Source organism: Gobio gobio, assembly GCF_949357685.1.
Source record: "Gobio gobio genome assembly, chromosome: 23".
Taxonomy (NCBI): Eukaryota; Metazoa; Chordata; class Actinopteri; order Cypriniformes; family Gobionidae; genus Gobio; species Gobio gobio.
Window position 1 is genome coordinate 40,865,898 of NC_137119.1, and position 21,827 is coordinate 40,887,724.

The 21,827-nt window shown below is 41.1% G+C and overlaps 2 protein-coding genes across 4 annotated transcripts in view; one reads left to right on the forward strand and one right to left on the reverse strand.

The window, feature by feature from the left end:
* The first annotated feature begins 5,217 nt into the window (after positions 1-5,217).
* Positions 5,218-14,583, forward strand: lrrc4bb (leucine rich repeat containing 4Bb). Its single transcript, XM_079806374.1, has 5 exons — positions 5,218-5,539; positions 5,643-5,713; positions 9,801-9,940; positions 10,061-10,331; positions 10,944-14,583. Exons 4-5 carry the CDS (start codon positions 10,089-10,091, stop codon positions 12,867-12,869), a joined length of 2,169 nt encoding a protein of 722 aa, XP_079662500.1. The 5' UTR covers positions 5,218-5,539; positions 5,643-5,713; positions 9,801-9,940; positions 10,061-10,088; the 3' UTR covers positions 12,870-14,583.
* mybpc2b (myosin binding protein Cb) overlaps positions 8,958-21,827 on the reverse strand; it is a 54,581-nt gene continuing 41,711 nt past the window's right edge. For 2 of the 3 annotated variants that reach the window (XM_079806368.1, XM_079806366.1), the window contains one exon: positions 19,702-20,426. The gene's annotated coding sequence lies outside the window, so the exon portion shown is untranslated. Of the gene's footprint in view, positions 9,913-10,670; positions 10,770-19,701; positions 20,427-21,827 lie in introns of those variants that run through there. The other variant, XR_013815677.1, reaches the window with a different exon arrangement.

A 21,827-nucleotide genomic window follows, 5' to 3' on the forward strand; every position in this document is an offset into this window, starting at 1 on the left:
CTGCTGCTAACATCTTGGTGCCAGATACCCCAGCACACCGTCAGGGGTCTAGTGGAGTCCATGCCTCGATGGGTCAGGGCTGTTTGGCAGCAAAAGGGGGACCAACACAATATCATAATATCCTTTTTAGGGTCTCATCTTCCTGTTTTGGGGTTTGTTTACATGTCTTTGGTCCGTGTTGCGTTCTTTGGAAGAAGAGCAAGACCCATCTTTTCAGCATCTCGGGCCATTTCAGGGTTCAGATGGCGGTGTTCACATGTTCAAATGAACCACTTTTAATCAAACCAAACATGCCAAGTGTGAACGCCCTTAGACCACTTCACTTTGCTATCAGGATGTGAAGAGATTTTCAACAAGCGTAAAACAAATAACATTTCTGGAATAAATCGTCTACCCTGCCTTTAAGTTTAGGCATTGAGGGGATGTAGAATAAGGTCATGCAGAATAAGGCATTAATATGTGCTTTATAAGTACTAATAAATAGCCAATATCCTAGCAATATGCATGCTAATAAGCAACTAGTTAAAATTGATTCTTTTAAAAATTAAAAAGAAAAGTTTTAACTAAAATTGCATGGAGACAAATTATGAAATTGCCTCTGAAACCGAGCCCATCTGTTAATTCATCTGATGCATCTGAAACTACTTTTCTGGTCATATATTTTTTAAGAACTGATTCACTGAAAGGTTCTTCGGGGAACCAAAACTGGTACTTCTATGGCATCATTTTTTGGAAACTCGCTTTTAGAACAGTGTTCATGTTTAATGTGGCATGTCTACAAATACACTTTGAAATAAATAGGATTTTTTTTTTTTTTTTTTTTGAAGAAAATGTGTTTTTATGCCTGTCTGCAGGCCAAACCCTGAAGCGGAAACTAGAAGAACTTGAATGTCTTAAATCATCTCTTAAAAACATTTGGTGTGAGTTATGTTATATCAACCCTCAACAATATTAACAAATAATACATTTAATTTATATATACCTTAAGTTACAATACAAGCAACTTGAACATCAGTCAGATAAGAGCTTTTCGAGTCATGGATCGGGATGAAAAGCACCAAGTGTGACCCGTTTGATTTTGTGGATGAAATTAATTTGTATTTCATGCCGGAACGCTGTAACTGTAATGCACAAGAAAGAAAAAAAGCCATTTTGTGAGCACAATAATCATTCAGTGAATGTGATATATTTAATCCACCCGCAACCACGAAACTAATTTAGTCCATTAAATAGCCAGGTCACACTTGGCACCAGCGACGTCAAGGTCATGGGTTCGACTCGCAGGGAATGCGTGAAAAATACCTTGAAATGCAACGTAAGTGCCTTTGGATGAAAGCCTCTGCCAAATGCATGAATGTAATGTTCTGAGAGGGTCGCAGACAGCAATGTTAAAACAATTCTACCAGAGTAAATATATAATCATGCATTAGAGGAGAAAATCAAATCATCCAATCAAACTCTATTTTGTTGCTGCAAAGCTTTTGTGACGCCTTCATCCTCAAAAACCATGAATAAAACTACACAAGAACACATGACCCAGATGAAATAGTTCACATGCTGTGAGCATAAACCAACAAAACCCAAGACATGTTTAAACCAGTATTGTCTGTTTAGTCAATATCATGTTCATAATTGTGCATGTCTTTGGACTCGTGCAGTTCAAGGTAGTACTAACACATTTCAATGCTTTGTTTCCATAAATGTGGTATCACTTTATTTTACAGTGTCATATGTTACATTACTATAGTAAAAAAACCATAAATTATGTGTAATTTATACATGAAACTAACCCTAAACCAAACCATGTACATTAATATTGCTCAACAATATGTAATTTTTCGCTGCTAGTATAGGGATAGGCGTATCGATATGAAATATCGATATATCGATACTGATGTGAGCATTGAAAAGTATCGATACTCAAATAAAAATATCGATACTAAGGTGTGTTTTTTGTTATTTAAAGATTATTTAATGCATACTATACGAATAACCTATTTTACTGAATAGTTGCGTAGTATAGAACTATTTTCCTGCTCATTTGAACGCACGCAAATGCTGTAAGACAGAACCAATCAATCACAGAGAGAGCGTTCGCTCACTGATGACACTATTCAAACAGAGCGGCATTTCCCAAAACTATCATAAGAAACCATTGATGCTTTTGGAAACGCAGCTCTGAACAATGCTCATCCGAAGACAAAAAACATATGTTTGAGTTATTTCACAATAAACAAATAGAAATTGTAGCCTACATAGTGCATTACGCTCTTTAAATGTAATTTGAAAAGCTGATATTGATCATGTTCTATTCTGTAACTAATATAAATCATGTCAAAATAAAAAGGTTACATTTTATGGGTGAAACATCCTGACACTGGCGGTCCCTTATGAAAATGAACCATTTTAACTACAGTGACCGTAGTTCAACTATTTGTAGATTTCCATGGTTACCACTACAAGTAAACATATTTTAATCATGTGTAAACAAAAATATGATCTAATAAGCTGCAATTAAGGCATATTGAATGTTAAAATACCTTTCAAATAATATTAAGTGGGTATCTTTACCCATTTTACTCTTAGTCATTTTAATAATTTAATACATTTAAGTATTAAAAAGTTCAGTTTAGAAGTATCGTATCGGTATCGGTGATACTGGCCTTGAAAATATCGGTATCATATCGAAAACAAAATAAGTGGTATCGCCCATCTCTAGCTGCTAGAGGTCACTTCAAAACAAAGGCATAGCTTGATGACACTTTGATTTCGCAGAGCTTTTATTCTGCCACAGTCACCGCCGCTTCTTCCGCTCAACCTCAACCTTTCTCTTGAAGCCGATACGATAGTGACTTAAACTGCAGTTCATGGACTGGCCACTAGAGACAGACTCCAGAAGGAGCAGAATCTCATTGAGCTCATGTTAAAATGCCCAACTTTACAGCAGAAGAACACATGTTTACAGTCTGGGACACATTGTGCTTTTGGTCTATACTAGGGATGCCACAATTCTCAATATAATATTGAACCGTTCGGTACGGCATTCACGGTTCAATACGCGCTTGTGAATTGCGGTTTTTCGGTTTTTCATTAAATAATAATTTTTCTACAAATGCTATGATTTGCCTCCATCCCAATAGCATACTGAACAACGCGACATACATTCACATCACACGTTAGTGGTAGAGTTATACTCACGGAAAACTACAGATATTCACAATCAAGAAAGTTCATGATTTGCATGCGTTTTAAAGCCTTGCCGGCTCATTCGCGTGCGCGGTTTTAACATGCGCTTTTCCCAGCGCGTGCACTAAACGCCTGTCAAACACGTGATTACTGAACTAAGTAGTCGTCTTACTGCGCTAATACTGTCAAATACACATAAGGTTAACACAAACACAGTCGGTTATGTCTAAAGTGAAAGTAAAATCGGCGTGTGTCTGTATATCAGATGCATGTAGGTCTTAAATGGACAACAGAGCAGTAGTGAACATGCGGTCCTTAAAGAGACAGTTCACCTCTAAAATTATGTCATTATTTACTCACTCTAATATTGTTCCAAACCTGTATTTATTTCTCGATTAAAGAATTTTCATTTTTGAATAAACTATCTGTTTAATGTTAATACAACAACAAAAGACAAAGAGAAAATCACTTGCTGCTCTTGACTGAAAAAACTTTAATACAGTAGCTTTAATAAGAATCAATGTATATTTTATAGTGAAGTCTGTGTAGTGTTTTATTTATTTATTCAATTTCAGACTTAAATGCTGCTGTACTACTGTTGTAATTCTGCCAGTGTAAATCTTTATATATATATATATTTATTTTATATTTTACAATACACTAGGAATGTGTACAAGGTTTTTTTTTTTTAAAGTAAAGTTTTCAGTTTAAGTAAGGGTTTTCAATTTTTTAAAGTAAAATAAAGGAAGAGTATTGCAATAAAAAATAGCCTTTTTTTCTCCTTAACCTCTTGCTGTTCCTGTTGCCTAAGAATAGAATAACAAAAAACTGATGTGACAAGCCATCAGAACCGAACCGAACCGAAAACCGTGGTTAAAAACCGAGGTATGTATTGAACCGTGGACTAACTGTATTGTTGCATCCCTAGTCTATACGGCTAATTTTGCCCTTCATGACGACTGTGAGGGGGTGAATTATTTAATAACTCATTCGTTTACATTATATAAAGCCTTAAAGTTCTGCATAATTAAGGGCGTGGCCACTTTGAGTGACAGGTGGATTGTCGTTTATCTGCTGTCTGTTAGTCATCACGTCACCTCAGCTCCGCCCACGTCCCGCCTCTTTGCCCATTTTCTGTTATCCGGGATGTCCCGACCAGCTCGACCCTACTTTACGCTTCAAAACTGCTATGGGTGTAACGCAGTGTTGTTTTATCACATTACACACATTTGAGTGTGTTAAAGTGATGTTATATTGCTTTTACTCGGTGCTATGAGACACTTGTTGACACTGCAGAGATCATATTAGGCGGTAAAACATGGTACTCTGTGCGGTAAATCAAGAACACCAGATTTAAACAATAAGACTAACTGTGTTGAGCTGGAGAACAATGATCAGTTTCTGTCCATCAATGATCCAAACTGTTGCTCTCCTGTCTAATAAAACACATCAGATATTAAAGCGGCTTTGGTGTGTCCATGGTTTTCGGAAATCGAGGGTATGATGTCATTGATAGGCGAAATTGCTGTCATTGTCATTGATAGGCGAAATGATGTCATTGATAGGCGAAATTGCTTATTTCTCTGGATTTAAACATTCTTTGAAACATTTGGGCTGATGTAAATACACAAGTCAACAAAGTATATAACACTAGTGGTCTTTGGGTATTTTAATCCAAAAAACTTACATATTGTGCCTTTAAATGTATCATTACAGTGTAACAAAGACGCCTTAAAATAAAGTGTACCCATAAATGTTTGCATGCTTGGTGAACTGAAGCAAACGCAGCTCAGAGCCAAAACAGCTTTGGCATTTTAAATATCCATTTAAGCTGTAGTAGCCAAGAATATCATTACACTCTCAAAGCCTAATGATCTGACAGTAGATTAAACAGATGCATGGAATGATGTGTGTATGCACGGAGGTATGGAAACGGGCGACAGCAGGTGTGTTTTGTGCATGTCTCAGTGGTCCGTTCTTCAGTTGGTCGCTGTATTCAGGACCGTCGCTACGGACTTTACGTAAGATGTTGCGCTGGGTGCAGCATCCGTCCCTCTGTACGGCCACGACGCGCACGAGCTGCCTGCATACACTTACAAAAATGCGCCAGTAGGTTTGTACACCTCGTACCCCGGATAATCAAATTACATTCGATTTTTACACTTTACAGCGAGCGATTGCGTCGGGGTTTTTTTTCTTTCCCCAGCGGTGGTATGATCTGTTAACTATATAGTCACCGTTATTCACCGCGTCCGCGCGCACTGACGCGCTCCGGATCTGTGAGAGACACCGAATCAACGGGGAAAATCATTAGAGGAAGATTCGTCGAGTCGGCGCGAGGAGAAAGGAAAAGGTAGCATATGCATTTGATCAGATGCATGATCTGAAATTCTGTGGAGCTGATCGATGTGGTTATAACTCATGCTGTGGGATTGACGGGAATTGATTTGATTTAGGTTTCCTCGTGTTCAACATGATTCATTAGACGAGGATCCGGAGGATGTGATGGATGCATGAGAGGAGAACGGTAAGATCTTTCATTCAGCATCCCTTTGATTTATTTATTTATTTATTTATCTGTTCAGGTTATTTATTTCAATATGCATTGGTAGAAAACGATTCTGGCTTTTGGGATTGGGATGATTTTGCAGTCGGTGATGTTAATGATGGCTTGGCTTGATTTGCATTTTTCTTCCTCATTATCCGTGAATTACACAGACACCCGTGTGCCATTTTGTTGCGCGTCTTCGAGCGAGCGAGGGAGCGCGCGCGCGCGCGTGTCGGGGCCTCACTTGTGTATTTCACGCGCGTACGGCGGTCTCCGTTAAGACGCCGCAGTCACTAACGCATTCAGATGCACCGATTTTCTCTCACATACGAGCGTCAGACCCACTGCAGTCTTTGTCATGATGGAGATCGCCGCATTTGATGACTTATGAAGGTTAATTAATAATCAATATAATGGCTTATGAAATGGATGTTTAATTTGTGCATTCGACTCGTTTTTTGGCCCGTGGCTGGTTTTAACGAAGCCGTAGTGCAAACAGAGCGCCGCCACCCAACCGGATTCCGACATCCAGCATCTGCAAATCAATTTAGCGTTGTCATGGTTACAGTGAAGCTGCACCACCGCACCTGTGACACACACACACACACACACACACATAGAGATGCGCCTGCGTGTGATGGACAAAGATGTTAGAGCCATATTAGAGCAAGATGTATTTTGGCTTTCTTTGGATTGATTTAAAATGATATTCCTGATGGAAGACAGTGACATCTCATTTAATAATTCCCAAACGTGTTCTGTTATCAGTTAAAGGTCGTAAACTTTTGAACCAAACCCGACTGGCATTGGTTTCCCATTGCCTGGATTTGGCTGCGCATGTAAACACCCTCACCGGTGTTTTGGCGCTTTTTCAATGTGCTCATGTGATCTGCGCATGCGCTGGTGTCAAAATGGGTGATAACTTGATCATTTCAAATCTCACGCGAACATGTTTTTCTTGTGCCTTGGGTTTGTAGGATGAGTTTTTAATGAGTGCATGATCTTACGCTGATTATGTGAGTTTATGTAAGGGCCTTAAAATGTGCTGTTTTATTAGGTAAGTGTCACAAAAATGCACACCTGGATCTTTGCATGTAAAAACCGCTTGGGCTTTCTTTTTCTGTCTAGATTAGGCTTCCATTTTGATGTCAGTCATTTTAACTATCATGGGTCTGCCGTTTCTCACTATGTGTTCTTGTCTGATACTGTTCCAATTCAAAGTTCACATCAAATCCCCGGATGTGTCCTTGATCCGCTCCCTTTTATCGAGGATGCACCGAGTATCCAGACCGGTATCCCAGAATGCATCTAGCACAGACCAGCAAGTGTCAATAGCAGAGGAGAAAACCCGCATAATTTAAAAATACTAGTTATTGTGTCACTAAATGAAGTTTTAAGAATTTATCATTAGAGAATGCAGTTGTTTAAAGCTCAAATCCGTGGTTTATTTATAAAGAGAGCACCTATTTGAACCTTTTATCTGGCATTTTCGGAGTTGTGAGATCCAGTCGATCACCGGGCGCTCAACGCTCATTAACCCCGGCGAGAGCAGCCTTTCCTCGGCTAGTTCTTCTGCCGTCTGCCGCTGGCTCTGATGTGTCTGTAGTGGTTAAACATGATATAATCCATCTTGTGTAGATCTAACGGGCGATCTTTGGTCTCATGAATCGATAATGTGTTCCCTGGCAAATCGTTTAGGCTGAGGGCAAAGAGCAGTTTCATAACTTTATATTTTTAGGCTGTTTACTGTTGTAGCCTACCAGCGCTGACTGTATGTTTGGCTGAATTGTCTGCTTTATTTCTTTTACTTATACTTTTATAATGGCTATTATTGATCATTAAAACTGACATTTAACAAAAAGAGACAAGGTTTTGTTTCATGTTATACTTAAAGCTACACTGTGTGATATTTTCCCCCATCTATCGGTTAAAAGGTATATGACCATCCAGTGAATATTAGTTTCTCTTCCTCTCAATTCTGATTTCGTTTTAACTCCTACGGTGGCCGATTTAGTCCAAGATTAATATGGCTTCCAGTTCGACCTCGTCCACATTCGACACGGTGTCATCGAGTGTTAAAACGCGAAAGGCGAAGCTTGAATTCACGGGTATGTCCCTCTTTGGCTAATGTACTTTCAAGATGGAGGGGCAACATGGCGACCGGCATTCGAACCCCTCACCCGTATGTATTTTCAATGGCATATTATAAACTTACGAGAATACTTTATTACTTGAAAGAAGTAAATATACATTAATGAGCACATATATTTTTGAAAGAACTAAGTGTTTTTAGCTAAGAATAAACTAAAAAAAGTTACACAGTGTAGCTTTAATTTTATTACAGTGAGGATAATCATACATGTACACTCACTTATTGCCTAAACCACATATTAATATTTTAAAAAAATGTAAACGATTTGTGTGACTATTAATGTTTACTTTTTTTTAAAAAGAAAATGAAAAGAGGCAGAGTGGTGTATATTGACATATTTTGTTTTATTTACTCAAACTAGTTTGAACTAGCAAGTTTGCATACTTGGTATTGCGAAACGGCCATAGTGTTGATGACTTTTGGTTTAGAGTCAGTTCATTTCTGGCCCATCTATTGCCGTAAATCACGGCGGGGTCAGGGGTGTCAGGACGCACTCCATCTGTGGGTTGTCCCACCCTTAAAAATATCATTAAAAACCACATTGTGTATTGTAAATAATATAATGATATATACTTAAAATAACTGTGGACGTAGTAAAACAATAGAAACGTAAAGGGGTCAAAAAATACTTTTTAAGTTTGGAAACATTTAGAGTCCCCCCTCTCTTACCTCACAGTGGTTTGGTCCTAGAGCAGTGATAAACCCCCCTTAGGGTGAACAGAACAGAACCAACATAATGTATCTGCAGATATCATTAATGTCGGGAATTTAGTCGGATTCAAGGGGAATCAGAATACCAAATCCTGACTAGACGAGAGGAGGAGCTGGGGATGGAGGAGGGTAAATGAGCTCTGGAGAAGCTGCTGATTGTACTGAAGGAGCTTATATACTGTATGTATGCTGTGATAGATGTGGTATTCCTATAGGTAGATGTGATCAACTTGACTAACGTGACCTGCCAGAACTGACGCCACGCTTGATATTACCGCGTGGTGAACATATGATAACTCATATCTAAACAACTATTGATATGTGTTGTTGGTCAGATAAAATGACAGAGAAAAGAAAAATGGCCATAAAAATGGAAATGTTTTGTTTATTGTCCGGCCCAACTGTCGGAGACCGTTAAAGAATCGAATAAAAAAAGTGAGTAGAACTCATAAAAAAACACATTTGTTTCAATATAGGCAGCATTTACTGACATTCTTGCATCTGTTTTTTCACCCTTCTGCCTAAATGTTTAGTTGTAAACCTGTTTATACAAACAAATTCTGCTGCTATTGCATTACTGTCATCCAACATTCGTCACGGGTCATTTAATATCAGCATTATTCTCCATTTATTCATTGTAAACATCAGTGTTCAGACACAAGAGTTGTTTACCATGTATGCACACACACATTTCTTTGTACAGTTTGTATGAAATGTCTGTTTTCATTTACATAAGGAATAATGTGAACATTGTATATGAATTGTTTCTCATTATTCTGTGTTTTATGTTTGGAGAACCACACATCTATGCACATTTAATACAGAATACTAATCATTTCATTTCAGAGCTCTGACTGGACAAACCTGTTGCCTTCGACCAGGCGAATTAAATATTAAACCTCAGTTTTTTTCAGTCAAGGCCAGACCAATCCAAGTCTGGAAGACTTGCTCAATGTTTTATGTAATAAAAGAAAAGGTGGAAATTAATTGAAATGATAATTCTGCTTTGACTGGGCTAGAGGTCACCGCATTTAGTTGCACAGGTCACGGTTTTTAGTTGCTGATGTACTGACCCTCACACCCTTAGCTATATGAAATACGATAAGCTGTACATATATGCAGTTTTTGACCTCCCTCGTCCTCTCTCTCTCTCTCTCTCTCTCTCTCTCTCTCTCGTTCCCCGTCCCCTGTTTTTTCTTCCAGTAAGCAAGGCCAGTGCTGACTGTGACGATTGTGATGGCAAGCAGAAGACTCCCGTAGCAGCGTCCAGTGCTGTTGACAACTGTGTGGATTTCACTTTGATGCCACAGGATACCTGATTCCACAAGTTAATCGTAAAAAAAGTTAATTCTCTTTCTTGTTTTGTGGATGTTGTTATTCAAAATACACTTCCATATTTATTATTCATCATAAAAGAAACATTTCAGAAGTTGAGTTGCTCACTATTTGCCTTTTTTCTTTAGGAAAGGGGCAGGACATGATTCAGTTGCCATGCAGGCTGCTATCGTAACAGGCCTTTTTAGCCCCTCCCCCCTTATCTGGTTGGTCCAACTGTTGTTGTGGCCACACCTCCTTGGACCTAGATTGGCCGAAGCCAGTCCAGCCTGCCCTAATCCCTGTAGCTGTTCCAATCAAGCCAGCCGAGTGATCTGTACCAGAAAAGGCCTAAATGAAGTTCCACAGAGTATCTCGTCCAATACTCGATACCTCAACCTCCAAGAGAACTCCATACAGGTAACCTCCTTGATACCCTAAATATATGTATAGAACGGTTTCTCCATGAGAACTGCATGCTAAAATTAGCTACATAAGAAAACAACCATGCTATATCGAGCCTGGTATGGATTATAGTGATCAGTTCATTCCCTATGTCCCAAAAAACACTTGTTGCTGCAGAACATTAGCACTTTTATTGATGTGCTGCTCCTAAAACTTATCAAGCTAAATCAGCCAGAGGTGATTATGCAAGTACCCAAATATGAATTTCTATCCGAAATGAAACACAATTGATTGATTTCTTGCAATGACTTGCTGAGCATTAGTGCTAAACATACTTGGTTAGTCTTTGCTTACAAGCTCGGATGGTTAGACCTTCCGATGCTTCAACCATCAGGCGTTGTGGATCAGTCATCTCCAATCACTGGGTGACAGATGGTCACGCATACGCACGTACTGAAATAGAACAAAACAACAAAGATCCAACATTCGTGGGTATGCATACTAACACAAAGGCATACGTTGATCTTAAGTCACTCGTGCTCATTTTTAAAGAAGATGCAGTAATCCAGCTCCAGAATATGTGGGCTGTTGTAACTAACTATATTCTCTTCCTCTCGTCTTCTGCAGGTGATCAAGTCAGACACATTCAAGCACCTAAATCATCTGGAAATTTTACAGTTGTCTAAGAACCAGATTCGTCAGATAGAAGTGGGAGCGTTCAATGGCCTTCCCAATCTCATCACCCTGGAGCTTTTTGACAACAGATTGCCACTGGTACCGTCACAGGCGTTCGAGTACCTGAGCAAGCTACGTGAACTCTGGCTAAGGAACAACCCCATAGAGACGCTCCCAGCGTACGCCTTCCACCGCGTGCCGTCACTGCGGCGGCTAGACCTCGGCGAGTTGCGCAAACTCAGTTTCATCTCGGAGGCCGCGTTCGAAGGGCTGCTGAACCTACGTTTTCTGAATCTGGGCATGTGCGGACTTAAGGACGTACCCAACCTGACGCCTCTCGTGCGGCTAGAGGAACTGGAGCTGTCAGGAAACCAGCTGGGAGTGGTGCGCCCTGGATCGTTTCAAGGCCTGGTGTCTCTACGCAAACTGTGGCTCATGCACTCTCGGATCTCCGTCATTGAGAGGAATGCCTTTGATGACCTCAAGAACCTGGAGGAGCTCAATCTGTCCCATAACTCTCTGCATTCATTGCCACATGACCTCTTCACTCCACTGCAGCAGTTAGAGCGTGTCCATCTGAACCACAACCCTTGGGTTTGCAACTGTGACGTTCTGTGGTTGAGCTGGTGGCTCAAAGAAACCGTACCTGATAACTCCACTTGCTGCGCACGTTGCCATGCCCCACCAGGCACTAAGGGCAGGTACATTGGTGACCTTGACCAGAGAGACTTCACCTGCTATGCACCTGTGATTGTGGAGCCACCAACGGACCTGAACGTGACCGAGGGAATGGCAGCGGAGCTCAAATGCCGCACTGGGACATCCATGACTTCTGTTAACTGGTTGACCCCCAATGGGACGTTGATGACCCATGGAGCGTACAAAGTCCGGATCTCGGTCCTGCACGATGGAACCTTGAATTTCACCAATGTGACCATGCAAGACACTGGACCATACACCTGTATGGTCACCAACTCTGCTGGCAACACCACAGCAACGGCTGTGTTGAACGTCTCCGCACCGGACCCAGGCAGTGGTTACAGCTACTTCACAACGGTCACCGTTGAAACCGTAGAGACGGGGCAAGACGGACACGATTCAGCTCGGCAGTTCGTCAACGAGACGTTTATTAGCTTTCCAGGCCCGACGGCCGCATCGGCATCAGCAGGTCCCACGGGCTCCATGCTGTCCTCCTTGTCACCGCGAGCTACGCGTGCACCCGATCGCCCGTTCACGGTCTCCATCACAGACGTCGCCAACCTGTCGGGTCTTGAGGATGTAATGAAGACGACCAAGATCATCATCGGCTGCTTCGTGGCCATCACCTTCATGGCGGCCGTGATGCTGGTCGTCTTCTACAAGCTTCGCAAGCAGCACCAACTGCACAAACACCACGGCCCGGCACGCGCCATTGAGATCATCAACGTCGAAGATGAGATCGGATCTGCGGGAGGAGCCAGTGGCATCACAGGAGGGAGCACTGTCCACGGTGGATTAGGATCTGGTGGAGGAAGCGGGCAGAGTCCAAGGATCCATGACCCTGAGATCATGACCCTGCCGAGCGTTGGGCAATCGGATCACCTGAACCACTACTACAAAGCGCACCACTTTAACAACAACGTGCTGGGCTTAAACATGGGCACCGGAATGCTCAACAACAAAGCCAATCCTTCCTCCCAAAACCAGGCTTCGACCATGAAAATAGGGACTTCCGGTGACAACCCTGGCTCGATCTCCCCTCCCCTGCCGATTCCCATCCCAATGGCGATGACTTTCCATGGAACTCTGAAAGGCCTTAGTCACGTTCCCAATGTGCAGACTGAGCCGCTGTTGCTATCGAACGGCTCCAAGGAGAGCGTCCAGGAGACCCAGATCTGATTACTCACACACACGTGCACATGCAGGACGGGAAGTAGACTGGTTTATTACGCCAGTGTGACTGTCAAGCCTTTGACATTATGGAACTCCGTCCCTTTCCGACAGATTCTATGGAATATTCCGTTCAGTGAACAGAGAGACAGGCTTTTACTGAAGTGGACATGGCGCTATTGAGTACATACGTGCCAAAGCAAGCGTCTTTTTTGCAGTTCTTTTTGAGTTGTGTCCGCGTATAAAAAATATAGTCTATATTAAAGTAGTGTAATTACTTAAGTGTTGGTTTGCCACAGTCCAGCGACACCGAGTACACACACCGATGTACAGCAGCTAACAGACCTGTATAAAAGCATACACACATTTACACTTCCCGGAGGTTGACATCATTATTCATCGTACTCACCTCGGTAGGTAGTGTACCTGTGTGTGTGTGTGTGTGCGTGTGTGTATGTGTGTGCGTGACTGAGACTAATTGAGAAATAAAGACTTAAACTGCTGTGATCCAGAACACATGCTCATGTTCACTCTGCTTCATGATGACATTCTGAATCTAGCACAAGTGAGGATCAGTTCATAAGCTCAGAAATGCGAACTCTTAAAGACACCAGTTTCAGGGTGACATGCATCACACCTAGAGGAGAGGGCAGAGAGAAGAAGCCTTTCCATGTGAACAATAAGAGTACTAAGGCTGCTGTCCTCAGCAAAGGTACCATAGTACCTACCAACATGCCGCCATAGTGCAAACTCTATGTGCTTATCTACGTTTGAAGGGATCTCGAGTGCCATATGTTTGTCTTTTCGCCTGTCAGCGCTGAAATGAAGAGTAACAGCAGTGTGTAAGGGCTATTTCACTGGCATTGGGTGTTTTTGATGTGCGCAGAACGTATCTGGACTTAAAGCCGACATGAAACGCCATTTAACTTCTGTAGTATTTCAATGTGAAACATGGATGCAGGGCGGGACTTGACTTTATCCATCAGGAATTGATTGGATCGTGAAAAGTGGGTGTACCAGGATGGAGCAAGGAGGGATTTGTGATTCTAGCCGAAATGGAAAGTCGTTTCAAAGGCGGAGCAGGTTACATTTTGATAAAAGATTCTGAAGATTTTTGTTTTTGTTTTTGACTTGGCATAATGTGCACAGTTGAATCGTGCACAATAAGGCCAGGAATGTGTGTGTTAGGAAAGTAAAACAGTGTCCATTTTGCGTTCGTGTTGACTTTAAAATAAGCTGTATTAAAGCTTTGAAATATACTGGGATACGCAGCACAGGAGAATTTCACCGACTTGAAAATTTTAGATTTTTAACAGAGAGAGAATGAAAGACATTGTGAAAATGTCCAGATTTTTCTGACGAAAGATTTTGCAATATGACATGTAATCTAATGTAAAGATTTTCAAGTATACTGTTTATAGACCAAATCAGCGGGTTTGGGTTCAAGGGGCTGGTGAAGCGTCAGGGTTCAGGGAACGGGCCACTTCAGATTAAACGTTGTACGCCTCACTATTTTCTTTGAAGAGATTTGTGGACTGACCAGTCCTCCGTGGGAGCCATACAACAACTGCTGACTACATGAAGCTAGTGATCAAGTTCCTCATTCTTGAATGGCTTTGAAGTTGTATAATAACAATGTGCAATGTGCCATTAACTGGAGTAGAGTACACATGCGTGTATTATTGTAATTGCTGCATTAAACTTTATTCGGTTTTTAATTTCCAATTCATCATCTTTCTATCAAACTGCTGTTGTTAAAACTGATTCATCCTTTTGCAAAAGGTGGGAACTTTCACAAGCTGGACTTAAAGGGTTAGTTCACCCAAAAATGAAAATAATGTCATTTATTATAGAGCCGTTTCGCACCCGTAAGACCTTCGTTAATCTTCAGAACACAAATGAAGATATTTGTGTTGAAATCCGATGGCTCAGTGATGATGACATTTCCTCTCTCAAGATCCATTAATGTACTAAACACATATTTAAATCAGTTCATGTGAGTACAGTGGTTCAATATTAATATTATAAAGCAACGAGAATATTTTTGGTGCGCCAAAAACAAATTGTATAGTGATGGTCGATTTCAAAACGGAGCATTATGATCAGCGTATCGAATCAGTGTTGAATCATGATTCGGATCGCGTGTCAAACAAGCGGCAACCTCTCACAGTTTCTCTAATGCTGCGTTCACACCAAACGCGAATAGAGCGTCAGGAGCGAGTGATTTCAATGTTAAGTCAATGGAAAGACGTGTTGACGCGCGTCTGGAGGTCCTGCGTCACATTAGAAGCGTTTTGCGTAGCGCGATGGCCGCGATTCCGCCCGCATTCGCACGTCGAGTTCGTGCGAATGACGCGAATTGAGCATCTAGCGCGATTCGCGCGTTACACGAGAGTGGTGCTTTTTTTGTGCATTCACGCGTTCAAAGCGAATTCGCGTCTGACGCCCGGGTTGAAAATTTGAACTTTGGCGTCAATTCGCGCCGCGTTAACCAGTCAGGAGCCTGCTTGCTGCCGTCACGTGGTAAAGTGACGTGATGAGAAACCCTGCATAATTTAAAAATACTACTACTTTTTCAGGTGGGACTGAGTTGTTTAAAGCTCAAATCTGTGTTTATTTATAAAGAGAGCGCAAAAAAAATAATCTTGTGTTTGTGGAGTTGTGAGATCCAGGCGATCACCGGGCGCTCACTAACCCCGGCAAGAGCAGCCTTTCCTTGTCTAGTTCTTCTGACGTTTGCCGCTGGCTCTGATGTCCTGTAGTGGTTCGTCTTGTGTGGATCTAACGGCCCATCTTTGCTCTCATGAATCATCCTTTGTTGTCTGCCAAATCGTTTTGACTGAGGGCAAAGACAAGTTTCATAACTTTTTTTTAAGTTTTTTAAGGATATTTAAATACACATGCAGTGAAGATAATGTAGGAGTTGCCTGGACCACATTTGTGTGGCTATTAATGCTTAATATTTTTAATGAAAATGAAAAGAGGCAGAGTGGTGTTTTGACATATTTCTCCTGGAGCGTCTTGAACGCGCGTCTATTTTGCTTCAAAAGCTCGATTTATACACGTGTCCAATTCACTGTGGATGCGCGAATGGATTCAAAATGTTCACGCGTCAAACTAGACGCGATTTTGACGCTCTATTCGCGTTTGGTGTGAACGCAGCATTAAAGCCAAAACAGAAGTGACTTAAACTGCAGTTCATGGACTGGCCACTAGAGACAGACTCCAGAAGGAGCAGAATCTCATTGAGCTCATGTTAAAATGCCCAACTTTACAGCAGAAGAACACATGTTTACAGTCTGGGACACATTGTGCTTTTGGTCTATACGGCTAATTTTGCCCTTCATGACGACTGTGAGGGGGGAGAATTATTTTATAACTCAATCGTTTACATTATATAAAGCCTTAAAGTTCTGCATAATTAAGGGCGTGGCCACTTTGAGTGACAGGTGGATTGTCGTTTGTCTGCTGTCTGTTAGTCATCACGTCACCTCAGCTCCGCCCACGTCCCGCCTCTTTGCCTATTTTCTGTTATCCGGGAGTAAGATGGCGACGGCCAGCTCGACCCTTCTTTACGCTTCAAATCTGCTCTTCAAAATCCTATGGGTGACGTCACGGACACTACGTCCATATTTTTTTTACAGTCTATGGTGTCAAACTGCTGAAATCATGTGACTTTGGCGCTCCGAGCTGCTGATTCGATACGCTCCGAAGCTTCATGAAGCAGTGTTTTGAAATCGGCCATCACTATATAAGTCGTTATTTCGTTGTTTTGGCGCACCAAAAACATTCTCGTTGCTTTATAATATTAATATTGAACCACTGTACTCACATGAACTGATTTGAATATGTTTTAGTACATTAATGGGTCTTGAGAGAGGAAATGTCATTGCTGGCTATGCAGGCCTCACTGAGCCTTCGGATTTCAACACAAATATCTTAATTCTCTTACAGGTGTGGAACGGCTCTATAATAAATGACATTATTTTCATTTTTGGGTGAACTAACCCTTTAATTTGACCAACTGGGCAATTGTTTTCTCCATTGAATCTAGTTCGACATTATTAATTTTCCGTTGAAGTGCTATACATAGCTCAGCAACCTGAGGACATTATATCTCAAATGTCTCCCTGCTATTCTTCATAATGGAATTATAGGACAAACTCTTATTTTTTTTCTGTTTCTTTTATTGCTATTACTCCCTACAGCTGTTTGTGTTTGACTATCCAGAGGGGTTGCTTAGCAACAACATCATTGCCAGGAAATGCTCTTAAAAGCTTATTGTAGCACCTGACCCTCATCGGCTGATGCGGAGCATGGCTAGATCAGAATTACGTCATTATCGCATACGTAAAAGGTTAATGTGAGGAACGTGTCCTCGACAACAAGACACTGCACATTGAGCTAGGAAAGATGTGAGATGATCTTATAAGTGAACAAATACACAGGCTGGCGTGTTTGCGTTGATCACGGATACAAAATGTGCCCATTGAAAGCAACATAAACAGACAATTGAACCTTGATTTTGCTAATTAGCCGTATTGGGTGAGAAAGACTTTTTTTTTTAGGACATGTCTGTACATTTTAAATGCATATCTGATCATTTTAGGAGTACACCAGCATATTGCTAACATACATCAACTACAAGTGTCTTTGCTCTTTGAGTCACAGACGGGCGATAAAGCCAGCAAACCACACCTTTAACCTTTCCATACCTCTATTTTATCATATTAACTTATGAAATGCAAAATGGCTGAACCCTGACCTGCCCCAGACAGGATGTCAGAGTTCAGACGCGCGTGTTGTCCTGTAGCAGGTTGTTCTTCTCCTCTATGCATCCTCTCTGCGGCCCGCAAAATCGCATTACCCTCACGGCTACCGAGAGACAATTCATCTAAACCTCTCCCCGTTTCAGAAAGCTGCTCTAAGCTGATTTCACTGGCTGTGAGATGAAGACTGAGGCGGTGTGTTTTAAGACGAGGCACGGAAGATTGTATTATGAAGCAGATTCTTGATGTGGAGGGTCTTTCTCTCTCTCCGTCTCTGTCTATCGCGATCTCACGCTGACCATGTGTTCATATATTGCCATGTATATAATCTAAAGATGTAAATATTCTCTATTTTTTGACTTCCCATTAGCAGAACACGCGTTCTTCAGGATTTGAAACGGAGCTTTTTGGAAACTTTCCTTCTATTTATGGGTGAATCTCATGAAAACAGGTCATATTTCAGCACCGTATCAAATGAACAAAATATTATATATTGTGCATAGAGAAAAATAACGCCTTTGTGACATTTTTAACTCATTTTATCACAAATTATTGCTGCTGTAACATATGGATATGTGTTTTGTAATTCCCAGTGTTGGTTCTCATTACTGTAATACATAAAAATATAAAGTATTACAATCATACATTACATATATAAAATCTCTTTTTTGCAATGTTGAGTGATTATTTTTCTTTTTTGTTTTGAGAAATTGATTTTTTTAATGTCAAACGTGTTTCGCAAAAAGCTAATAATGGGTTTAATTCTTCCTATTATTAATCTGGAACCAGTTCTTAGCAGGTTTTGTGAGATTCACTCATATATTTCTCTCTTATTCGGTCTCTAGAACGACACACTCCTCAAGAAAAGAAAAGAAAAACATCTTAATATCAAACTTTTTTTTGCATAAAAAAAATAATAATACAGTACTGCTGATATCGGCTCTGTTCTTCATCTGTTTACCTATTTATTTGTACTGAGTATTTTTAGTTGGTTTGGTTTCTTTTCTATGTCGATGCTGTGTGGTTTCGGCTGTGGAGAGCTGTAGTTGATTGGCCATCAGTTCCGGGTCAAAGGTTGTGGCAAATGCTTAACTGTGCGTGTGAGCCTCTGCACTATGCCATTCGCTACACAGACGCTCTTTACCAATAAAACATGGACATTTTGGCTTTAGAAACTCTTGACTGTGTGTCTTTATGCTCAACTTTGATTAAAGGTGCTGTAAACAATCCATAAACCGAGATATGTTTGCAGTCTAAGACTGTAAACAGCAAAAAGGGGGAGTGGCCTGTGCCTTTTTTCTTTAGCCAATGGGTAATGCTGTCTGGGTGAGACTCATGTCTATGGAGGGCAGGGTCTGGTGGAAGTTAGCAAAATTGCTAACAGCACTATTTCATTCTGCAGTTTCTAGATGAGTAAATCAGTGGTTCTCAACTGGTTTTTACTCAAGGCCCAAAGCCAAAACAGTTATTTATCATACAAAAAAGTACACTGAAATGTATTAATATTGCCATGAAATGCACACAGGCCTAATATTACTAGAAGAGGACACAGAAACTTGACATTTCTTTGGCTTGTCTTTATGGTTTCTCGTGATTTTCAAGTCTCACGCTTTCGCCAGCACATTGCAATATGCATATTTTGCTATCCTAACTATGCACGTTAGTTGCATTTTATTAACAAATGTTGCCGTGACCTTTTGACCCACTAATTGGGAACCACATCAAGCCTCTGATTCTCAATCACACACGCGCACACACACACACACGTATATGTTACATAAGGCAAAGTGTGCAGTCATTACCACAAAACACACCCCTATAGGGTGGCCGGGTTTGTTTGTGATAATGACTGGATGACTGTACATGATCCGACTTATTACACGGCTACTTAAGTAACAATGTATACGAACTACTGTGTAAATGATCCTATGTGAGAAGAACTGATACGAGAGACTGTGAACAGCACAGTTTAGCATCATTATACAAGAATATTTGGCAGCAAAATGCTGTGATTGACCAAACAAGTCATTTAGATTACCGGTCAAACGTTTGGAATAATCATGATCATTTTATGCTCATCAAGGCTGCGTTTATTTGATGAAAAATACAGTAAAAAGAGTTAAATTGTCAAATATTTTTACCATTTGAAACGGCTGTTTTCTATATGAATATATAGTAAACTGTAATTTATTCCTGTGATCAAAGCTGAATTTTCAGCATCATTACTCTTCAGTCTTCAGTGTCACATGATCCTTCAGTAGCTCAAGAAACATGATTATTATCAATGTTGAAAAGGGTTCATATTTTTGTGGAAAGAAGGTGGCCTGGTCTGATGATCATGTGTTCTTCTACATCACGTGGATGGCCCGGTGTGTGTGTGTCGCTTACCTGGGGAACACATGGCACCAGGTGCACTATGGGAAGAAGGCAAGCCGTCCATGTGGATGTTACTTTGACATGTACCACCTACCTAAGCATTGTTGAGACCATGTACATGGAAACGTTATTTCCTGGTGGCTGTGGCTCTTTCAGCAGATAATGCGCTGCCACAAAGCACAAATGCTTCAGGAATGGTTTGAGGAGCACAATGAGTTTGAGGTGTTGACTTGGCCTCCAAATTCCCCAGATCTCAATCCAGTCGAGCATCTGTGGGATGTGCTGAACAAAAAAGTCTGATCCGTTGAGGCCCCACCTCACAACTTACAGGACTTAAAGGATCTGCTGCTAACATCTTGGTGCCAGATACCACAGCACACCTTCAGGGGTCTAGTGGAGTCCATGCCTCGACGGCTCAGGGCTGTTTGGGCAGCAAAAGAGGGACCAACACAATATTAGGAATTATGTAGGTCATAATGTAATGCCTGATTGTTTTAAACACATGTATACAATTACAAAAAATTGCATATAAGTGTATGTCATATAAATATGACAGGTCTGTAATTATTAAGACTTATAATCAAAACAGGTTTAAAAAAAAAAGAAAAATTCAGCACGGAGGAATTAAAATGATCAGTGACATTAAAGACATTTATAATGTTTTAAATTAATTTCTCTATTCATCAGGAAATCCTGAAAAATGGTTTCCAAAAAAAAAAATGAACTGTTTTCAATATTGATAATCATAAATGTTTCTCGAGCTCAAATCATCACATTAGAATGATTTGTGAAGGATCATGCGACACCGATGCTGAAAATCCAGCTTTGATCACAGGAATAAATTACATTTGACTATATATTCACACAGAAAACGGCTGTTTTACATTATAAAATATTGTATATTTTTACTGCATTTTTATCAAAATAAATGCAGCCTTGGAGAGCAGAAGAGACTTCTTTCAAAAATCCCAATTATGCCAAACTTTTGAGCAGTAATGTACATCTACGAGAGCTGTATCTCCACGTCGTCCCAGTCTTCACCTATACGCCGCACACTTCCTGCATACACTCCCTGCTCTCGTTGCAGCGTTTCCATAGCAACTGTGAAATGTGGGAAACCCTCTGTCCTTCAGAGAGGAGTGAGGGGGTGCTGGTAATCAAGTGATTGAAAACAGTGATCGAGCATCAGCATGTAGTGTTTTCACTCATGGAAATCATCTGCAATGATGTGCTCGCCGACCGACTGTATGCATTACTGTTCTCCTCCGGTCTGGTTTCCCGAAAGATGCTTTTTTGACCAGGTCTACATCTGTGCTAAACGCATCTGGGATGCTTTTGTACAATCCGAGATGCGTGTAGCGCTTTATAACGTGTGCCGCCGTTATCACCGGTCCGTGCTAGTTAAGGTCACGGTGTTTGTGTCGGCTCGTTATATTTGATATATATCGGATAGTTATCGGCAGTTGTTGTTAATCAGATTCAAGTGCCGAGCATCTGTGAGCACTGAACGTCTGCATCAGTAGCGAGGCCTGTTTCCATGACAACCACAGGCTGAAAATAGCCCGCTCTCTCTCTCTTTCTAACATGCATGTATTTATTGTCTCTGAAGACATGCCAGTGTTTTTTTTCCCTCCTTTCCCCTGCTGTCTGACTCTCCCCTCCGCTCCCCTCATTGGCTTTCCCCTCCCCTTTGCTTTCCAAAGCTCACCTCTCTGCTCCCCTCCTCTCCTCCGCTCTTCTCCCCTCCATCTCGGCAGATATATAGTGGCTCAGTTGCCATGGAAACCTGTAGAAACTATGGTGACGGGTCTTACAGCATTGC

Excerpts from the sequence above, each read along its gene's own strand:
- lrrc4bb (XM_079806374.1), top strand. The coding sequence starts at position 10,089 with ATGCAGGCTGCTATCGTAACAGGCCTTTTTAGCCCCTCCCCCCTTATC. Across the intron at positions 10,332-10,943 it reads TCCAAGAGAACTCCATACAG|GTGATCAAGTCAGACACATT; the intron begins GTAACCTCCTTG and ends CGTCTTCTGCAG.